The sequence below is a fragment of the Pogonomyrmex barbatus genome, unplaced genomic scaffold (assembly GCF_055798465.1).
Source record: "Pogonomyrmex barbatus isolate J1 unplaced genomic scaffold, ASM5579846v1 scaffold7, whole genome shotgun sequence".
In the NCBI taxonomy this organism is placed as follows: Eukaryota; Metazoa; Arthropoda; class Insecta; order Hymenoptera; family Formicidae; genus Pogonomyrmex; species Pogonomyrmex barbatus.
In genome coordinates this window covers 10542168-10562236 of record NW_028297171.1, presented here as the reverse complement: position 1 = coordinate 10562236, position 20069 = coordinate 10542168, and the positions used below count along the sequence as shown (strand labels likewise).

Here is a 20069-nt window from a genome sequence, read left to right as displayed (position 1 = left end):
TTAAAATATAGCAAGTGTTGTTCGTACAACATAATTGGAAAATCTTTCTATAAACTATTAACTTTTCAATTGTTAAGATGTACATAAGCCGTTTCCAAAACCTTTTATCTTTTATAGAATTTATGTTTTATTTCTGAAAATTGTAGCATACATAACTTTATCATGTGATGTGTAAATAAAAAGTCCAAGATGTGCAAAAAGAAAATATATCGGAATATAATTAATATTTATATTTCACTGATTTGTATTGCATGATAGAATTGATAATACCATCAATTCTTTTTAAAGGTATATATCCTGTTTACTCTTAATAAATCTCTTGTTTTTAAAGTAATTTTCTATGTACTTGCTTACACACTCTTGTTCTGAAACATATAAATAATAAAATGTGAGTATCATCGTTGCAAAATAATGTCCTAACGCATACTTAATCATGATTATATTGTAAATAAAAAATTGAACGTTGATTACGAAACGTATTCGGCAGCGACTGTATATTTTTGACATGTATTTACACGTATTAGATATATAAAAAGGAGTAATATTTGATACAAAATGAAAAATATTTGAATTAGAACATTTGGAATTAGATCCTCTTCTAGAAAGAGAATAACCATTATCTTTTTAATCAAGTATCGCAAAGACTTTCTTTTAGTGCTATGTCAGGATAATCTAAAAGTTTCGTGATAACGAGATATAGCGATTCGACATTTTACATTGGAGTACGTAACTATATCCGATCATTCACGTCAGCTCACCTGGAAAGGTGTTCTCTATAATGAGCATATCTGCGATGTACTTTGCGACAGCTTTGAAAAGTTGACGGTCTTTAATTCTTCTTTTTTTGTAAAATGGCATTAGATATTTCACAATCCAAGGTGCTATTCTTTCTTTACAAGCTGGTAAGTGATCCTCTATGCAGATTGGTGAATCTGGCATCATTTCTTCTTCTTCGGAATCTCCAAATAAATGAAGAAATTTTTTCTTTATTTTTCCGTGCCTTCGATAATTCATTAAGGACAACTCGGTCATTTTAGCTTTCAATTTTGAAACTTGATGCACACGTTCCACAAACCAGATAGCATTTCTCTTTTGTTTTTGCTTATTTTCAATAGTTTCATTTGCGTTAGTTCCTCTTGATGTAATGACTTTTCTACTTTGCATTTCCTTGTAACGACTAAAACTAATTCTTCCTTCACTCGTACTTAGATTCGTTACATTAGATTCGGGTATATTATTTAGTGGAATACCGAAAATATTTGAATCCGCGACAATGTCGGCTTCCAAACATATCTTGTTAATTTCTTTATCGATATTTGCTTTAGTAATACCAGAATGTTTTTCAATTAATCTTGTAAGATCGCTGCTATCGTCACTTTCGCAAAACATATCTTGCATATGCTGTAACAAGGAATCTTGTGAATTATCATCTTCATTTCTCATAAGTGCATCATCCGTTGTATTGAAATCGATCTGATCCTTAAATCTTTGACTAGCGTTGTTAAATTCTGCCGTTACAGTACTGATTTGTGATATTCGCATATCTGTTTCATTATCAAGATCCTCTTTAATACTTTTACCTTTACAAATATTGTTAGAATTCACAGTGGATAATGCTATTTGCGACGTTTTGTCACAATTGGATATAATAGACACGTTTTGTGTAGTTACTCCTTCCAAATTCATCCAAGTATCATCTGTTTGTATAGCAATGTCAATTTTATCTTTGAGTGTTTCTAAATATATTACTAATTTTTTATATGCTTTCTTTTGAATTGTATGTGATTTTACATCTGCAATCTACAAGAATAGATGGATATTAGCATTGGTGATAAAGTTATCATTATGTAAAACTTATCGATATATTTCTTCTACCAGTTTCAAAATATTTCTTACCATTCTCAACATATTTTGTCTATATAAGCTAGCCTCCAGTGCCAATTGGACAGCACTCAGTTCCATTTGGTTTGCGCATTTTTTCACTTTAATACTCGATGTATCACTGTCATTTTGTTTGCAACAAGTTGTATAATTACTAAGTAAGCATTTATGAAGATAGGACAAATATACGGTACGGACCTGTATAGATACATATGGTATAACGGTCGTCCATAAGATAAAATCATTGATAGCAGATATTAAAAAAAAATTTTTTTTAGCAAAACGTTAGAATCAAATAGTGATTATATTTCTTTGGTTAAATTATTATACAATCGATAAATGTTTGCAAGTTTCGATGTAAATTTTAATTTAAAAATAATTTATAAAAGTGAAAGTTTTAGTTTACATTCGTTCTATTTACAACATCAAATCAAATTCACGATGAAAAAAACAAACGTAGAAATAAATTTCTTAAAAACTCAAATATATATAGCACCTATTAGAACTTGAATTACAATGGCCAGAAGAAAGAAAACTTAAATCTCAAGTTTCTTTGTCGAAACTTTTGAAGAAAATGAACTCGATCTTTTATATTCTTTTGAAAAACAGGGAGAATATGTCAAAGTATGTGTATGTGTATATATATATATATATATATATATATATATATATATATTATATATACAAAAAAAAACGTGCCGTTGTAGTGAGACGTAAAAAGTCATTATTGGATTCGTCGACTAGGACACAATTATTATTAGAAAGCGATGGCAGAAGCACGGACAAGTCGCTGATATTATCCGAGCTAACATCACTGTCGTTGCCGTTATTGCAGATATTCTGTTCCTCTTTCAAAAAGAACGGCAGAGAAGCGTCAATACGGTCAGTTGTCATCATCGTAAACAATGTTTTACAATTGTCACGTCGCATGAAATAAATCAAGACGTTTGTTGTACATTTGTCGATAATAACATAACTCCCAATCGATATTATCTACATTACATACGTGTTAATTCTTGTAATAAAATTAACCGAATAACATTAATTAAACAAATTCGTATGAAGTAGGAACGAACTGCCGCTACGAAAAGATTAGCGTCTCTTTCATTTTATGCCAGTGTTGCCAATATTTCAGTCATAGATCTTATATATCTGAATAGTCGCGCCTTAGACGCGACTAAAATCAAAGGATCGAGTTGATGAGAGCGAGAGAGTATCTGTAGTACTGTAGTATAACCAATAGTGATGCTCACAGCATTTTCGACTACAGTAGATTTGAATTCGATCCAAAGTGGGTTAATGATGTTACGTGCCGTCCAATTAAAACCCAAAGTAGAGCATGTGACGTCATTAACCTACTGCTGCACTCGAAAACGCTATCAGCAATAAAATGCGGATTCGCGCAGATTCACGTTCATGCAGATCATATATTACAAGCGTCCCCAATGAAATTCAACACAGCCGAAACGCGCATAGGTTGCATTCCGATATTCACTGAAAATCTATAATATATATGTAACATGAACTATATATTTTCAATACTAGCGGTGAAACATCGGAACGCAGCCATAGTAGCAGAACACAAACGAGTTATAAACAGTTAAATTCAACATAAACAGTTATAAATACAACATAAATATTTTATTATTCCTATATTCGTCTCTTTGTTTTTTTCACTTGCATAAACATGGCGATAAGATCATGTGAGAAACAAAGATCAAAGATATCGATACTGAATGTTCTTATGGATCATACTGGGGTGCGTTCAGAAATAATACCCGAGTGCATCAGGTATCATTTTATCCTTATTTATCCTTATTTTATCCTTATTTAATATTCGACGAAAAACACGAATAAAATGATACATCAAATGTTTCTAAACTCAGACTTGTGCTTTTCACAGTTGCAAAACTTCTCTCTCTCTCTCTCTCTCTCTCTCTCTCTCTCTCTCTCTCTCTCTCTCTCTCTCTCTCTCTCTCTCTCTCCCTCTCTCCCTCTCTCTCTGTTAAACATAGCCAATGATGATTGCGGACTGCACATTTTAAAACTAAAAACTATCACATAAAATTATCTAAACACACATGATGCGAGTGCTTTAATCACGCATAAAATATAACCAATTAAATATATTTCGCTACTAACATACAAAGAATCCAATTCGCGCTGCAAAATGTACATACGTACGTATGTATACGGCTGCGTTCGATGTTCATTGCCAGTGCTGAAAATCAATAATATATGTGACATTAACTATACATTTTTGGTGCTGGCGGTGAATGTTGGAGCGCAGCCTGTACGTATGTATGTACACGCGACAGTAAAAAAGTAAAAGTTTTTTGAAATTGAAATATCTCTTTTTTCGGTGAGTTTTGAAACACATCGATACATTATAAAAATTTAAATCACTTGCACAACAGACTTGCGCAATGAGGTAAACCAAGTGATGTGATGTGATGTAATTTGATTTCGCTTTTCAAATTTAAAAAAAATGATAAAGATACATGCTCCATACCCGCTGCGTGTATACGATAGATGAAAGAAACGCATATTACGATTAATGTATGTATTTCTATACCACTATACCACTATATATTATATACTATACGAAAAATTTTCTATATAATATGATAAATGAGAAATGCATGCGTGAAGACGGACGGAGAAATGAGCTCGTAAGTCAGCCTTGGTAAAAAGGCATTCTCCGTGAAAAGAGCATATTAGACACAGACGTAAGGCGATGCTTTATTGGTATAGTTAATATTTAACAGAGATAACTCTGACGCGGCAACTGTGATAAAATATGTCGCTCATAAACAGCGCACAGTATACTATAACGAGTTGTGCATTACGAGATAACGTGCGTATTAAATTAGTGGCTCTTTAACATAAAGATTGAAACGGTACGATTTCGATAAGTTTTATTTTCCATATCCCGTATCATCGCATCGTTATACAAGGGAATGAATCTTGCGATAAGTTTCGAGATCTTAATCATTGCGTTTGCATCACCGTGAGAAAGATACGAAATTCTTTCTCGTATAACCGTAGGTCAGAATTCAATTTCATTCAAACTTTTTATATTATACATCGCTACTAACAGTCACACTTATCAATTCTTATCGAATATCGCATCTTATTTAATTGCTAATAAGGAGCGTAATCGAAGCGTAATCAGTATCGAGAGCGAAGATTCAAGTTCACAAAGTTACACGTATTATATATCCATTTTATATATCCGATTGACGATTAAGTAAAGTGGTAATGAAAAAAACGATGAATGATTTCCAATAATGTTCAATTTGTTGCAAGCTCGCATTTTTCATAAATCTCTTTTCCACGCGTGAGCAGGCATATGCAATTATTCTGTGTAGAAAAGTTGTTACAAGTCTATTGAGCAGTGATGCCTGAAACAAGTTTAATTCTTTAGGATGTGTATCTCGACGTGTAGCGTTATATAAGATAACAATAAAATGTAAAATCTTTCGTAAGGTATTCATTTTTCAATTATCTCCTCACTTTGATATATAATATACTTTTATGCACAAACATTTATTAGAAAACATTGATTAATGATCAGTCTCCTTTTTTGTGTTCACGTTGCTCATATGATGTGCATCCGTATCTAATTTACGAATATGCTTTTCCTTTTTAAACACGTCCATATATCATTTCACATAATTTTGATACATAACTTAAAGAAAAGTAACGTATCTTTTGCTGACATAATTGACAAAATTAGAGGAAATAAGGAAGAAAAGTGAAAGCAAAAATGAATAAGCTTATGATATAAGCCGTTCGAAAAGATGCGGATATTCGTATTATCGAAGGAAAAAGAAGAAAATAGATTCGCGGCGCGCGGAAAAGAAAGGGAACATACTTATTTACGATATCACGATAACTTGGCGCATATACATACATGGCAGGCACGTATGTACATACATACGCCGATGCCGCTGATGCATGACACGGCATGTATACGCGCAACGCGCGGAGCCAAGGAGACCTGATTGGTTGATTGAGTGTTAAAGCGCGCACGAATTGCTGACCAATCGACCAAGTCAATTTTCCGTTTGAAATTTGCAGTTTCTCTTTCCTCTCGCAATCCACGTTGTCCACTGTGCCGCGAATGAGGCGTGTTCTTTTTTTTCAATCAGTTTTCAACCATTCTTCATGTACGGATCAATGTCGCGTGATTACCGGAATGCTGTGTGAATTTTTTCTCCTGTGAATCGTTGAATGGCAAAAATCGACTGATAGAATGTAGAGTTTTCGTAAGAAGTCCAGGAAATGCAGAGAGCATGTCGAAAGGTAAGATGAATAAAAAAAAGATCTTTCCTCCCTCATCCCTTCCCGCTTTAAGAACAATGGTAGTTTCATTTCGTAAATTTTATTGAAAATATGTTTTTCATAATTAAGTATATCACGTGTTAGTGGTATATTAATGATACAATACAGATAAGTATGCTCAGCTGCTTATCTCCCTGTGATATTTGGTCTACCAAATGTATAAGAGATCATCGAGATGAAATATTTTATTTTTTTATTCGGTTATGAAACTTAACAACTTTAAACAAAGTTTGAATAAAATTCACAACGTTTGAAAATTACTTTCTATTATTAATTTTATGTATCATAGTAGAGAAATCGTATGTCTTTTAATATAAGGAGAGCTTCGTTGTATTTTCGACATAATGTGTGAATCTTTCTCTTTCGTTTATGATGATAACTGGTAACTACTTGTCGATTGTTGATTTGGCAGGTGTGCCACAAGGTCGTATTCATTGTTCAATGCAAGTTATCGAGTGTTCATAGTTGAAATCAAATGTTAAGCACATTTATAAAAAGTTTAAACAGCAAAAGGAAAGAATCTTTTTTGAGGAAAAATCTTTTTTTACGTTAAAAGATACAGATTAAACATTAATTGCATGTAAATATGGAAACGAAAATAAGTTCTAGTTATGTTTCTTTAGATCTTGCATCGCTTTTCGAATATAAAATATAATTAAAGAAGAGATAAAAATAAATCGAGAAAAATAAGTAGAAAAGAAATGGACTAAAGCTTTCTTGTGTATGAGGCCTTATTTCCCAGCAAATCGATATGAATACATTACATTTAGATTCTAAAAAAAGTCGAATCATTAATATAAAAAAAAAATTCATCTGAAATTAATTGGTAAGACTTGCAGAGAACATTAAAGGATTGAAAGAACAAAATGCTTTCGAGTCGTTAGGTGCTTGTTATCTTCAATTTTTTGCAATTAAAGAAAAGGATTTGTATTTCAGTACAGGGTGTATAAAATTGTTCGATCGATCATTCTCTTTATCAGCATTCTCAAGAATCTACCGCTTCCTCATTCATCTCTTTTATCCTTTATACGCAAGAATCGTTTCTAAGACAAAGATTCAAAAATTCTCTTACGCATATTACCGTTCATTCTTTTATAAAGAAGAGAATATCGATTGCGTTATCTGTAAATAATTAACTATTAGCTTATCATCACTGATCTATTTCATTATGTATATAAAATTATCATATTAGTATTAAATTATTATATTTATCATGTAATTATCATGTAATTGTATCATGTGTGTTCCCTAAAATATTTAAACCTCTTTGAAATTGTGTTATTTTTTTATTACAAAATATGACACACACACACACACACACACACACACACACACACACACACACACACACACACACACACACACAGCTCCAAGAATGACGGTCCTCGATAACTTTATTATTAAGAAAATGGAGCGGTACAAGTCGTTTAATGCTGTCTTTTCTAAAACGCCGATAATTTCAATTTTTCTACACTCATAAAGGAGAGAACCAATGTTCTATTTTCTATTTTCTATTTTAAACGTACTTTCTTTTCGAATTAATTTTTATTTTAATCAGTCACATTAATTAAATATATAACCTTATCTTAGCGTTACTATTTTTGTTAAGTTTCTTTACCTCTAACATTATAGAATATTGTTGTATAGAATATTGTCATACAGAATATTGTTAGACTGAATATTGTTAGACTTGTTAGATAGAATATTGTTATACATATTAAATATGTATATGTTTATGTATATGTTTCTTATATTATCATAGTCCATTCGCGCGCGTAACAATTAGATATGTACATCTTTTTCAAAATTACGCGTTTTATCCGCGTTATAAATCAAGACATTATTCCATTCCCATTTATATATGTGTCGCATATTCTCATAGGAGATGAATATTTCAGATTAATATGCCGCGGGCTCGATCAAGTCGACGGACAGATATCGACAGGAATTGTACGGGAATTCGACAAAGGGTTGACAGTTCTATTCGGCGATATTTTCATACAAACGACTGACGAAAGTAAATAACGATGGACAAAAATGTTCCTATCTATTGTATCGATTTAAATCAATTTCACGTTTTAAATACACGCAAAATAGATATGTATAATGTTAAACATTATACATATACTGGTAATTAATATTATTGATAAGCTTTTTGCCTTTATTTTTTCTATCAAACTAGAGACGCGCATTATGCGTGCACTACATATTTTTTTAAACAAGAAATGAGCAAAAAATAATATACTATTAACCTTTGGATACATTCAACACACACAATTGTCAAAATGATCTCCGTTATGAGAGCTATTCACGAAGTTAGTGCAACGAAGAATGATTGACATCGTCAATCAAAAAAGAGGCAAACTTGAAAGATGTTTTCTTTTAAAATGGAGCATCATATGCCTCAGAAAAATGTTTCTTATATAATTAAAACATTTTACGATTTGAGAAAAAACAATACAAAATGGATACATTTTTAAATAATCATCAAGATAATTACTGTCTCTACATTTTGTCTTTACCTTTTTATTTGAATGGAATTACTTTGAAAGTTTGAAAGATAATTATTCGTGTTTATATGAAAATCCTACCAAATAATCCGGCGTCGCACGCGCATCGATATTCGAAGGCGGAAATTAGCAAGGCTACTGATTTTAAATTAATGAAGAGAGAGAGGGAGAAGAAGAGGAATAAATTACTTTTTAAATCACTTTTAATTTGTTTCTTAATTAAAAATTTGTGTATCGAAATGCTATGTATTTTGTTAAATGATAATTGATTAAAATATATACATTTATACGCATTTAGTATATTTAAACAGCCATGTAAATTAAATATGTTATAATTAAATATGTTTAAATTTTTATATTTCTTTTTAATATATTCTATATAATAAATTATTTGAAAATATGAGAATGACAGAAAGTTAAATAGACAAATTAGATCTTATAATTTTTGTTTAATAGAGAGTTTAATATTTTAAAGACAATGACATATGGCTTGATATATGGTCCGCGCGCGCGCGCGCGCGCGCGCGCGCGCGCGTGTGTGTGTGTGTGTGTGTGTGTGTGTGTGTAACTTATATATTTCATGAAAACTTATTTTACTTAAAATTTATTTTAAATAATTACATAATGTTACATAATATTTTCATATTGTATAAATGATATTAGAGATTTTATTTAGACTCGAATATATTTAAATAATTTATAGCACACCGAAATAAAATAGAGTAATATACTTTCTAAATCTAATTAAATAGATTGTAGCTAAGACGCACAAATCTAATAACAATTTATCGTTATTTTGACGATAAATCAAATTGCTGTTGGAATTATTGAGTTTGCTTATTTTAATTTTAAAACTTTAATTTTTAAGTCTCTCTCTCTCTCTCTCTCTCTCTCTCTCTCTCTCTCTCTCTCTCTGAACTATTCTATTGAACGATTTTTTTAATCTTTCATCAAATAAATCTTTCGTTATTTTCACGATTATTACAATGATTCTAATATTGATGCAAAAATAATTTTCATCACTTTTTTTATTAAATGTTTTAAATAAGTTTGAGTTATAAATATTTTAATAAATATTTTGTTTTCATTGGTTTTCTGTTTTATATATATATTTATTATTTTAGTTGCACATCGATTGATTTGTTTGGATATTGTTTTATTGCGGAATATTTATGAAACCTTCGTATATATTGATTATACGAGAGACATTTCCTGCTTTTATCAACGTTTTGAAAATGGACATTTCAGATGAATGAAATAATCTAATATATTTAATTAAAATATCATTTTGAGGAAAAATATTGTAAGAGTCTTAAAATATATATGAATGTCGCTTTAAGGAATATAAGTTTTGCCATGTCAGTACATATTGCACATAAATTTTGAAAAATTTTCTTTTACTATATTTTCTCAACGCGCAAAGGAATAGGAGGAGAGGAGATACGAGACGATCACCGTCATTTGTTGAAAAATGAATCTTCTAAAATTTTATTGAATCTACTGCAACTTTCAAGATATAAATGATATTTGAGCGTACTATTTGAAGAAAAATTGTACTGCGATTGAATATAAATGCAGGTATACATATACAGATATAAACGAAAATCTTAACATAACTGTTACATATCTATTGTTTTTCTTGATGGGCTTGATGGAGTGACGATTCTGACAATTCCGTTGACGATCACGGCCGTAAATGCAATGCTCCGCGCAAAGGAGCGGTAGGAGATGCTACGAACAATAGCGCATGCTCGTCCGCTCCTCATCCTGTACTCGCTCCTGTAGCAACAGCTCAGTCGTCATCATCGGCTCTAGGCATCAGTCTAGAAAATCCATATCAGAGCGTGAAACCGCAAACGCGGCACTTTTTACTGGCGTTGGTACAATTATATTTTTTATCGGAGAGCTTTGCAGAGAGTATATTTGGAATATTTAAACAGTATTTAAAATAAATTAAGCGAATTAGGAATGAAGTCAAAATCTGATCTTCTCCTATATACTAGAGATTCTTAAGTTTTAAATATTCGTCATTATATTCGTCTTATATCTAATTTCTTACGATACGCTATATTTCTAATACATCAAAGAATTTGCATCAGAATAGCTGTATTAATTGATATAATTGCGCCATATTTGATATTTAAAAATAATATCGAAATTAAATAAACAAACATATACAAACTATCCATCATCCATCCGTTAAACATATTTATTTTGTACTATGAATACTTTGATCAATTTTTCGATGAATTTTTCTTCAAATTATGGCAAAAATTTTCAACAACTTTCACGTTATAAGCGATTGAAGATAAAGGACTGTTCAAGAATTCATATTTAAGAAAAGAAATAAATAACGACTAGCGTTATAAAAATTATAATTGTACCAACCATGTAGTTTTTGACAATATCGCGCGAACGCGGTTGACTTTCTGACGTCGATGTCATCAAGCGTCAAGTAATAAAGGTGATTGGAAATGATTACTCGTTTTAGAGCACGTGTCGCCGGTTGATAGTCGCGTCATTACTACCGGACAGATGCGACAACGGTATGATATTAGAAATATTTGTTTTTTCGAGAAAAGATGCTTTATGTTCACATATATAATGTATTTTGCGCGCGCGCGCGCGCGCGCGTGTGTGTGGTGTGTGTGTGTGTGTGTGTGTGTGTGTGTGTGTGTGTGTGTGTGTGTGTGTGTGTGGTGTGTGTGGGCGCGTGGACACGTGTTAAAATATAGTATTATTCTTGTCTTTACAGAAAGCAGCCCGTAATAATTCTGTAACATATCGTTATAATTCATATAAAATCATTATTCTATACCGTTATATCGCAATGTTATATTGTGATATTGTGATTATATTTATTGTGATGCGTCAAACAGTCGTCATTCTGAAATGTCACGCATAAGAGATTAACTCTTTAGCAATTATCGCTGATATAGACGATAGAGACAGTGAAACAATATTGGAAGCAATCATCTTTGAATAATCAATTATTTTCACTATTTTTTAGACTATATTCTCTTTCTTTTTTTTTCTTTTTTCTCGGATAATAAAAGAATTCACCTTTGCGCATTTATGAATTCTCAAAGATAGCGTTGAAATGGTTAAATCACCGATAAATCCCTCGTTGAGTGCACCGTATAGTAATCGCTTTTAAATTAGCAATCCGGAACTCATTCCCAGAGTACGAAGTAACGCGTCTCTTATTAAGATTACGGAAACCAAGAGGCTGGCTATGTCGTTTCAAAGATTAAGAAAGAGTGTGCGTTCTTGTCGAAGATAAAATTACAAGATCGATAATACGAAAATATAAATATAATTTCTGTAAATGCTAATTAAACACAAATTACAGAGGTTGATTTATTTGTATTTAAAAATTTGTTCCTTTTCAATTTTTTTAAATAGAATTATTTCTGTAAGTGATATTTTCTAAGATGTTGTGGAAATTATCGAAAGAGAGAAAGAGAAAAATAAGAGCTAACAAAAAAGACCAAAATTGAAAAAAATAGAAAATTTACAATAAATTTGAAATTGCAAAGTTTAGTAATAATTTAATATTTCATTTCGTATTTATATATTGTTGTTAATGTCTGATTTTTTTGGTTTTTTAATTTTTTTCTTTATGTTTTAATAAATTTTCTAAAAATAGTTTTGAAGAAACGAAGAGAAAGTAGAAATATTCATTTTCAAGAAGATTAAAAGAAAAATACAATGTCCAAGCATAAATAAGTGATAGCATATTTTTGCGCGCGCGCGCGCGCGCGTGTGTGTGTGTGTGTGTGTGTGTGTGTGTGTGTGTGTGTGTGTGTGTGTGTGTGTGAGAGAAGGAGAGAGAAATGTTAACTATTGCTTCGTTCATGTATATTCAGAAAAGACTCAAGGATAAAGATAATGAAAGAAAAAATAAAGTTATGAAGAAACGAAACTGGACCATAATTCAAGCAATAAAAAAATTGTCTCGAAATCCTGTCGAGCTTTCACGAATTGAAACTCGAGCATTTATAAATTTTTTATATCGATTCGTTAATTCCGTCGCATTGATTAATTTATGTAGAAACGATGTGTCTATTTTACACGTGTTGTGTTTATGCATTATTGTTTTTATTAACATTTACGCTACGTATTATATGATGATTCAGGAAGATTAAGAAATGTCGATAATCGTACAAGAGCTTAATAAATAATTCAGAATCACATAAGTAATTTGAGTGTTCTCACTATGGGTGCTGTCTTTACTCTCTGAGATCTATCCTCGAATACCGTGAAAGGTACTTTCCGAATAATAGGAGAATGCGAGTTGTTTACCACAGCCTCCAATATAGTGACTTGCATCTGTAGGAATGACTATTACCATTGATGGTCGATATTATTGATTTCGAGTATCCAAGAGCTTCGTCTAATAGTTCCGAAGTGGCATCTTGGTGGACCTAGAGCTTCATGATGGATGATCGCAACCGTTTGACAGCCGATCCGGGCACAGATGTCTCGTACCTCAAAGCGTACGCGAGCTGAGAAATTGAATTGCGATATTCCATCTTTCACCTCAAGATTCAATAATCTTGAAGTGAAAGAAATAAAGAGAGAAAATAACGACAGTGACGATGTCGTTATTCCCCAATTATATCCAAAGTTGTCAGATGTTTCTGTAAAAATTTGCTGAAAAAATTTTCCACAAGAATCTCACATCACCAGTCTTTTCTTTCTGAATCTCAAGAGAACTTTCTCTCGCCTCCTTGATTCTCTCTTGATTCTTTTCACGTTGTAGATGCAAAGGGGATAATTACGTGTCAGAAAAAAGGAAGTACCTTGGTTCTCGGTTTATCTTTCAAAAGTTAAGCGTGTCGGCGGATGAAGACGCTATTAGTCGATTAACATGTCTGCCAGGAAATCAATGTGAAACCGCAAAATTCACGACTGACGATAAGTTAAGAGAACATGACATCGAAAAGTTGATGAGATATATGATCCTCCTCCTAAGTTACTCCCAAGAGTAACTCCCTAATTATGCAGAATGTATCTCGGTAGAACTAGACGCACTTGTTTCTAGTTTAAGGATAAGGATGTTTGTTGTTCAATAAGTTTCCAGTGAGTTAATCCAACGGGAATCTGTATCTCACGTTTCTCACGTGAATCCGTTATCTTCTTTAAATCTAATACATTTAAATCGTAAAATATGTGAAAAGATATATTTAATTTAAACTTGAGGTAAAGAATGAGATGATGGATAAGGTTAATTTATATTTATATTTACATTTATATTTATATAGTTATCGAAAAGATTTATGCTGTCCCATACGTCCATAGATAGACCTGTATCTTTATACAAACATCTGTCAAAATAAGAAAAATTTATATTAATTTATTAAGAAAAACAGATTCAAAAGATAGAGAATTATTATATATCTATACAATTGAGTCTGTATAATCGGGCAACTCGGGGTCTGTATAATGTGGCAAAATTTTATCAATGTCCATTTATTCACATCTGAGGAACAGTTCCAATGGTAGTAAACTTTGGATAAAGTTACCAACAAAAAGATCCGTTAGGTCTTTTTGTTGGACTTACCGACACGACGGTTACACGAAAATTATCGGTTAACATTCGCGACGCAGGTTTCTTTGCACGACAAGTTTAACGAGTATGTGTACGACGGATATCGCACAATAATTTACGAAGAACGATATTTCTTCGTAAAGATTTTTTATCATTTCGGTTACTAATAAATATACAAATTAGGTGTAAGATATATAAATATTACTTACCCTATGTGTCTATGTATTCGCAGAGATGTATTTATTCATATCCTTTGCTTATACTTAATATTTTTGGAGCCAAGTTATTGTAGAAACATCTTGAGATATTGTAGAATTTTAGAAAAATTCCCTTTTTTTTATTTTCTAGATACATTTGCTTTCTGGAATCGAGACATCTCAGGTGAGAAAAAATAACGCTACGAAGTGTTGATAACGCAGTTGTTCGGAGGCAAAATGGCTCTAAAAATGGCTCTCTCGATGAACGGCACAAAGTCACAAGTCGATCGCAATTATGTGTTGAATGTTCTGAATTATATTGACGAAGTGAACGAGTCGTTTAGCATCGAGCAGATCAAATGTCTCGAACTCAAAGATCGGGAACATGAAAATCAAAAGCAGGAACAAGAAGAATGCGAAGTAGACTGGGACACCATATTATGCTGGCCTCGGACGCTTTCCGACACTTTGGCTACTATTCCCTGTTTTGATGAGCTCAACGGTATACCTTACGACAATACTCGTGAGTATACGTGCATATCATCGTTACAAAATTCGTAATCGGCATTCTAACAATTGGAGAATACTTTTTACTAATAGCAAATTATCTATCCCGAATTTCGTCCTGAAATGGATATATGGACTATAATCTGGTTAATGAGAATTTGTACATTTAATAAAAAAGAAAGAAAATCCATTAAATTGTGAAGAAATATTTCTCACGGATAAGTGACATATACAAGAAAGATTTGAATTGGTAACATAGCGTGTGCTGGAATAATAATTTCCGTTCCGATATTTGTGTAATACGGTAGTGTTAATTGAAACATTTCCTTATGTACAACGTACAGAGCTTCGATATGCGATCGATGGTTTATGGAACATATTTTCACCGTTTCTCACGTGTCGTGTTAAAAACTGTAATCACTTTTTTAATAACTAGAACCCGTTATAAATACCCGTTATAAATAAATCGAAACTTTAACAATTCTGTATTAACTTTCTTTACAAATACAAATTTATATATAATGCAATAGAATTTATTACAAGATTTTATACATATCTCTTGCAGACTCGCAGACTTTTTGATTAAAATTTCAAGTCAAGTTTATCGCCGATGATTAAATCTCGGCTTGACGAATTAAAGTCTCGTTTCGACATAGTCCATTTCTCTCAATTTGATCGCCAAGTTTATCGGTAAGTCAGTTGATACTACCGAGAAAGGGGAAGAATCTGCAAGAGCTTCAACCTAGATTCGATCGAAACAAGTTCCTATTGGTGAAGTTTAATCGAACTAAAGTTCTTGAAGCCCAAAAAGCTCTTGTATTCGATAAATATATAACGTGACTTGAAAGGTGAAAATGTAATAAAACTCTCTTTTTTTTACATAAGTATAAAATTTAGACGATTTAAAAAATAACTCTATTCGTTTATTTAGAGATATACATCGCATTTTTTCTTTTGTTCCCTTTAATTTGAAAGGTTTTTTTATTAAACAGCAAATAGCTTATTGTCATAGGTAATAAAAGTAATAAAACATTAAATTTTCTCTCGATGAGTTTTCATATTCTTTACTCTTGTTCCTTGATTTTAAAGTAGATTGTTTTGGGGAATTTCTACAGATATCTTTTTAATATTCGTTTAGCCTGTAACCAAGATATCTGGAAACGGAATGGAAACTCGTAATAAAGAAGAGGGTGATGGAGGTAGAGGTGCGATAATACTCGTAAAATACGAGCGTCGTAAAATAAGAGCGTCTCTTTTCTCGTTCTTTAGAAATTGAATGCAGCATCAGAAAACGAAAAATTAAAGAGAATAACGACGGTCAAGATTTGACGAGATTTGACGATTCAAAGTTTTAATCTGATTCTAATTCCAATTAATCAAATAAGAACAATTTAAATTCTGAAGTACTCTCTTTCGAGAGACTCGTAAACTGAACTTTTGTTGATCTCGCAAGTGCATTTTTAATATTAAAAGCTTTTTGATATCTAAATTTTAAGTCTCAGAGAAAGAAAGATAGCTAATCTCAAAGCTAAGAAATTATTCTTCTATGTCGTAATTTTCTTCATTGTCTGAGTAATTGTAAGGAGAATTTTAAAATCACAATAATACTTTTAAATTATAATTATATAAAATTGGATTTGATAGTGTAATATGTATCGCTTTGATTTGAATCACAATAGTTTACTCCCGAAAGTTTACACAAGTGACAGAAACGATCAAAATGATTAAATCGCGTGATTTATCTCTCCTTCATTTAATAAAGATAATAAAAGTTTGATAAAATACTATGTGAATAAATCGCGGAGATCATATAATAGAGTAGCATAAAACTCTGGAAATATGGATTTTAATTAAAGCGTTAGCCAAGTGCGTTGTTTGTTTTCTCCTTGGGTGTGAACCTCGAAAGCTATATCCGTTTGAATCGATCTCGCGTAAGTACACAGCTGGCATTATCTTTTTGAAGAAAAGAGATTTTTGAAGAAAAGATCATTCGATCGCTTATCAACGCTTTCAATTCATTCAACGACGATACGTAGGATATTAGAACAAGCGAAACGAAAAGTGAATAAGAGAAATCGTGACTTTTATTAAAACTCCACATGTCATATATAAAATATGTCAGATAACAAATTACGAATAACAAATTACACGGTACGGTACAAATTATAATACTTTTTGTTGAAATTCAAAAGAATTTTTTATTAATATTTAGAATATGTAAATTATTTTTGGATACTAAAGAGGATATTTAATTGATATGAAAAATATTTGATCAAATTATTATAGAAACAGCTACATTGTAAATCTGTTAAAAATAGTGGCACGAAATTGGTGATATAATTTGAATTTATTTCATATAGATATTTAATACCTAAAATCTTGCTGTAATTAGCTTTCTTTCAGTTGTAAATCATTACTATTTTTTATAAAAAGGTCTTCTGTTCTTTCTTTCTGTTATTTTTTATAAGACTAATATTATAGAATATTATCCATTATTATATATATAATAAAATTATATTTTATTTATTTAAAAAGCTTTCTTTTGAAACTTGCAATGTTATTTATTTCAAGGAAAGTAGATTTTAAATTAAAAATAATATACTACTATCTAATAATAATTGAATAGCGTTAAACATAGCGTTTATAATTAAATAATAACTATAACTAAATAGCTTAAACTCCAGATAAAACAAATAATAACTTTTTAACATATAAAGACGAAGCTTATATCACGACAATTAAAAAATCTGATACCGAATAATATACGTCACGCCTCGTAAGGGAGAAAGGCTTTCAATAATACGATCGATATGCGGATAAAGAGTAAAGAGAGGAAATCTATAAAACAATGATTACACGCGGTCGCATGTTGTTACTTTATAAGAATATCGAATTGTCAATGTTGAATTGGACATCGATGCTTAATAATCGCATTCTAAAATTCAACATACATATATTATATCGGTGACGAATTTATCGTACTTATTGGTCCAAGCGGTTACTATTTTACCTTACGACATCAATCATCGAAGAAAATCAATTTATACTTTCATATTTGATTCAAATACATTCCTTTTATAAAATGTGTTGAGATATAATCTTATCTTTATAATTCTTATCTTGATGTTTTTGTCATCATTTCTATTTGGCAGATATCCTTTTTCAGCGTGTATAGACTCAACCAAATTGGAATACAAGAGATATTCAGCAGCCACTTTTATTTATCGTTACTGTATTGTATAGACCTTCTATAGACATTTTTTTTAAACATACTGATTTTAACAAAATTTCCGTAAAAAAATTTGTGTAAGAGATCTCAAAGAGTTATTTCAAAATAATTGCAAACCCGAACCGAAATAAATAAAGCAGCTTTTACTTCTATTTCACGATAATGAGAAGTATTCCTGCCAATTAAACGCACTGATAACGTTCCATAAAATTTCCAAGATGGAAATATCAATTATTTTTAACACAGAATTTCTCTCTCTTTCTCTTTCTCAATATATCGATATATATTATACCTATATAAGAAATACATAAAATACGTATACGTAGGTATATCATCCTTCAAAGGTATTAATAATAAAATAAATAGAATGGAACAAAGGAGAGAAAGAAAAATTCGTCGAAAAAAAGACAAAAGAAGAGAGACAAGAGCCAAAAAAAAGAAGAAAAGGAGAAAGAAAGTAGAATAGGAAGGAAGAAAAAAAGAAAGAAAGAAGGGAGGAAAGAACAAGTTGAAAATAGTTTGAAAATGAAAGAGAGATAATGTAGATAAATGATATAAAACGATAATTTTGAAAAATGCAAAAGTATGAAAAATAAAATAAAAAGTTTATTCCTTCGCATTCAATTAAAATATGTACAAAAAAGAGTTATTAAATTATTATCATATATCGAATGAAAATTTATCGCTGTAAATGAATTTATGTTTAGGGCAAAATATTATATTACGTATCTGCATGGTGCGATACGGCACGGTCAAAGAGTGTTTATTAAAGGGCCTTTTATTGGTTAGCTTTGGCTGGCTTTTAACGTGAATTAATAATTTGCCGCTCTCTTTCTGAACTGGCTTTGAAACACAAGTCGTGCTAATTCTTTTCATTATATTCAAATAACGGCCGAGAGCCAAGATATGTGCGATATAATTGAGAAACGTCATAATTTAAAAATACCGTAGATATATAATATTTGTTGCGAAACAATATTCACGTCTCTCCCACCACTCCCCCCCCCCCCCCCTCTCCCCCTCTCATCTTACTTTACTGCGTGCGTGTCAGCTTATAATGTATTATAATAAGCGACTTAATAAATTCATATGAGCCGATACTCAAGTATATCTGAGAAAATTGAGAAATGATTCAATTTGAGTGTGATGGTAACAAATGGTTAATAATCGCGTCAAAGCGGAACAGGACTTCAAAGTATCAAACAAAGGAACAGAGAGCATACTCGACTTTACGGAAGCAGCAACTCGACATTCATACAAAAGCTGAATTAAGGGTACATTTCTGCTATGCAAAGTTCCACGCGAAAGCAAAAATTAAACGAGTATACTTGTCGAGAAAGCTCGCGGCTTTATTTAACATTAAATAACAGATAATTATATAATAATATTAGAGATCTTTCCAATATCATAAATTTAATAAAGTTAATATTTATTAAATTTACATTTAAAGTTACATTTAATTTATCATTAATTTAAGTTTTATTTAAAATTTGTTGTCACTTTTTAAAATACTCGGTAAAAGTATATAGATAATATGTATATATAGAGTTACGCGTGCAAGATATCTCTGATTATTTTATTATTGAAAGCGAATCCTTTTAACATGCTTGTTTATACATAGATCATAATTTATAATTTATATTCATGCAATTTATAATTATATGACAATGTATACATAAATCATACGTTATCTTGTAATTTCAAACGTTTCGGAATTTACAATTATATGGATATAATTATACGGATACTCTTTTTAAATCTTTTATTTGAATAATGTTCATAATTTAATTAATTTATGTATCTCGTTGTATCCGAACAAATCGAATCGATAGCACGACTTGGAT

The 20069-nt window shown here is 31.1% G+C and overlaps 2 protein-coding genes and 1 long non-coding RNA gene across 8 annotated transcripts in view; 1 reads left to right on the top strand and 2 right to left on the bottom strand.

Annotated features, from left to right (window-relative positions):
- Positions 1 to 102: 102 nt before the first annotated feature.
- On the bottom strand, positions 103 to 3739 carry LOC105432649 (uncharacterized). 3 transcript variants are annotated; one of them, XM_089083334.1, is made up of 5 exons: positions 2581 to 3739; positions 1897 to 2079; positions 759 to 1800; positions 271 to 365; positions 103 to 155 (listed from the first exon to the last, which is right to left on the bottom strand). In XM_089083334.1, exons 1-4 carry the CDS (start codon positions 2809 to 2811, stop codon positions 283 to 285), a joined length of 1539 nt encoding a protein of 512 aa, XP_088939460.1. In that variant the 5' UTR covers positions 2812 to 3739; the 3' UTR covers positions 103 to 155; positions 271 to 282. The 3 variants fall into 3 exon arrangements, with proteins under 3 accessions (XP_088939460.1, XP_011645851.3, XP_088939461.1); XM_011647549.3 differs by having other exon boundaries at positions 103 to 365; positions 2581 to 2810; XM_089083335.1 differs by lacking the exon at positions 2581 to 3739 and adding an exon at positions 2080 to 2371 and having other exon boundaries at positions 103 to 365; positions 1897 to 2002.
- A 2203-nt stretch (positions 3740 to 5942) lies between these two features.
- The window catches only part of Dh44-R1 (Diuretic hormone 44 receptor 1), a 32163-nt gene continuing 18036 nt past the window's right edge, over positions 5943 to 20069 (top strand). For 2 of the 4 annotated variants that reach the window (XM_089083339.1, XM_089083338.1), the window contains exon 1: positions 14727 to 15012. In XM_089083339.1, the coding sequence (XP_088939465.1) occupies positions 14727 to 15012 (286 nt within the window). Of the gene's footprint in view, positions 6190 to 8126; positions 8246 to 14640; positions 15013 to 20069 lie in introns of those variants that run through there. The other 2 variants (XM_089083337.1, XM_089083336.1) reach the window with 2 other exon arrangements.
- Positions 10199 to 14645, bottom strand: LOC148934996 (uncharacterized). Its single transcript, XR_016140917.1, has 4 exons — positions 14502 to 14645; positions 13990 to 14068; positions 13090 to 13888; positions 10199 to 10561 (listed from the first exon to the last, which is right to left on the bottom strand). It is a non-coding gene; the product is annotated as an uncharacterized LOC148934996 (long non-coding RNA).

Coding starts and splice junctions, on each gene's coding strand:
- LOC105432649 (XM_089083334.1), bottom strand. CDS start 2,811: ATGCGACGTGACAATTGTAAAACATTGTTTACGATGATGACAACTGAC. Junction 2,080..2,580: donor TTTTACGTCTCACTACAACG/GCACGTTTTTTT, acceptor GTATCTATACAG/GTCCGTACCGTATATTTGTC. Junction 366..758: donor TATAGAGAACACCTTTCCAG/GTGAGCTGACGT, acceptor TATATGTTTCAG/AACAAGAGTGTGTAAGCAAG.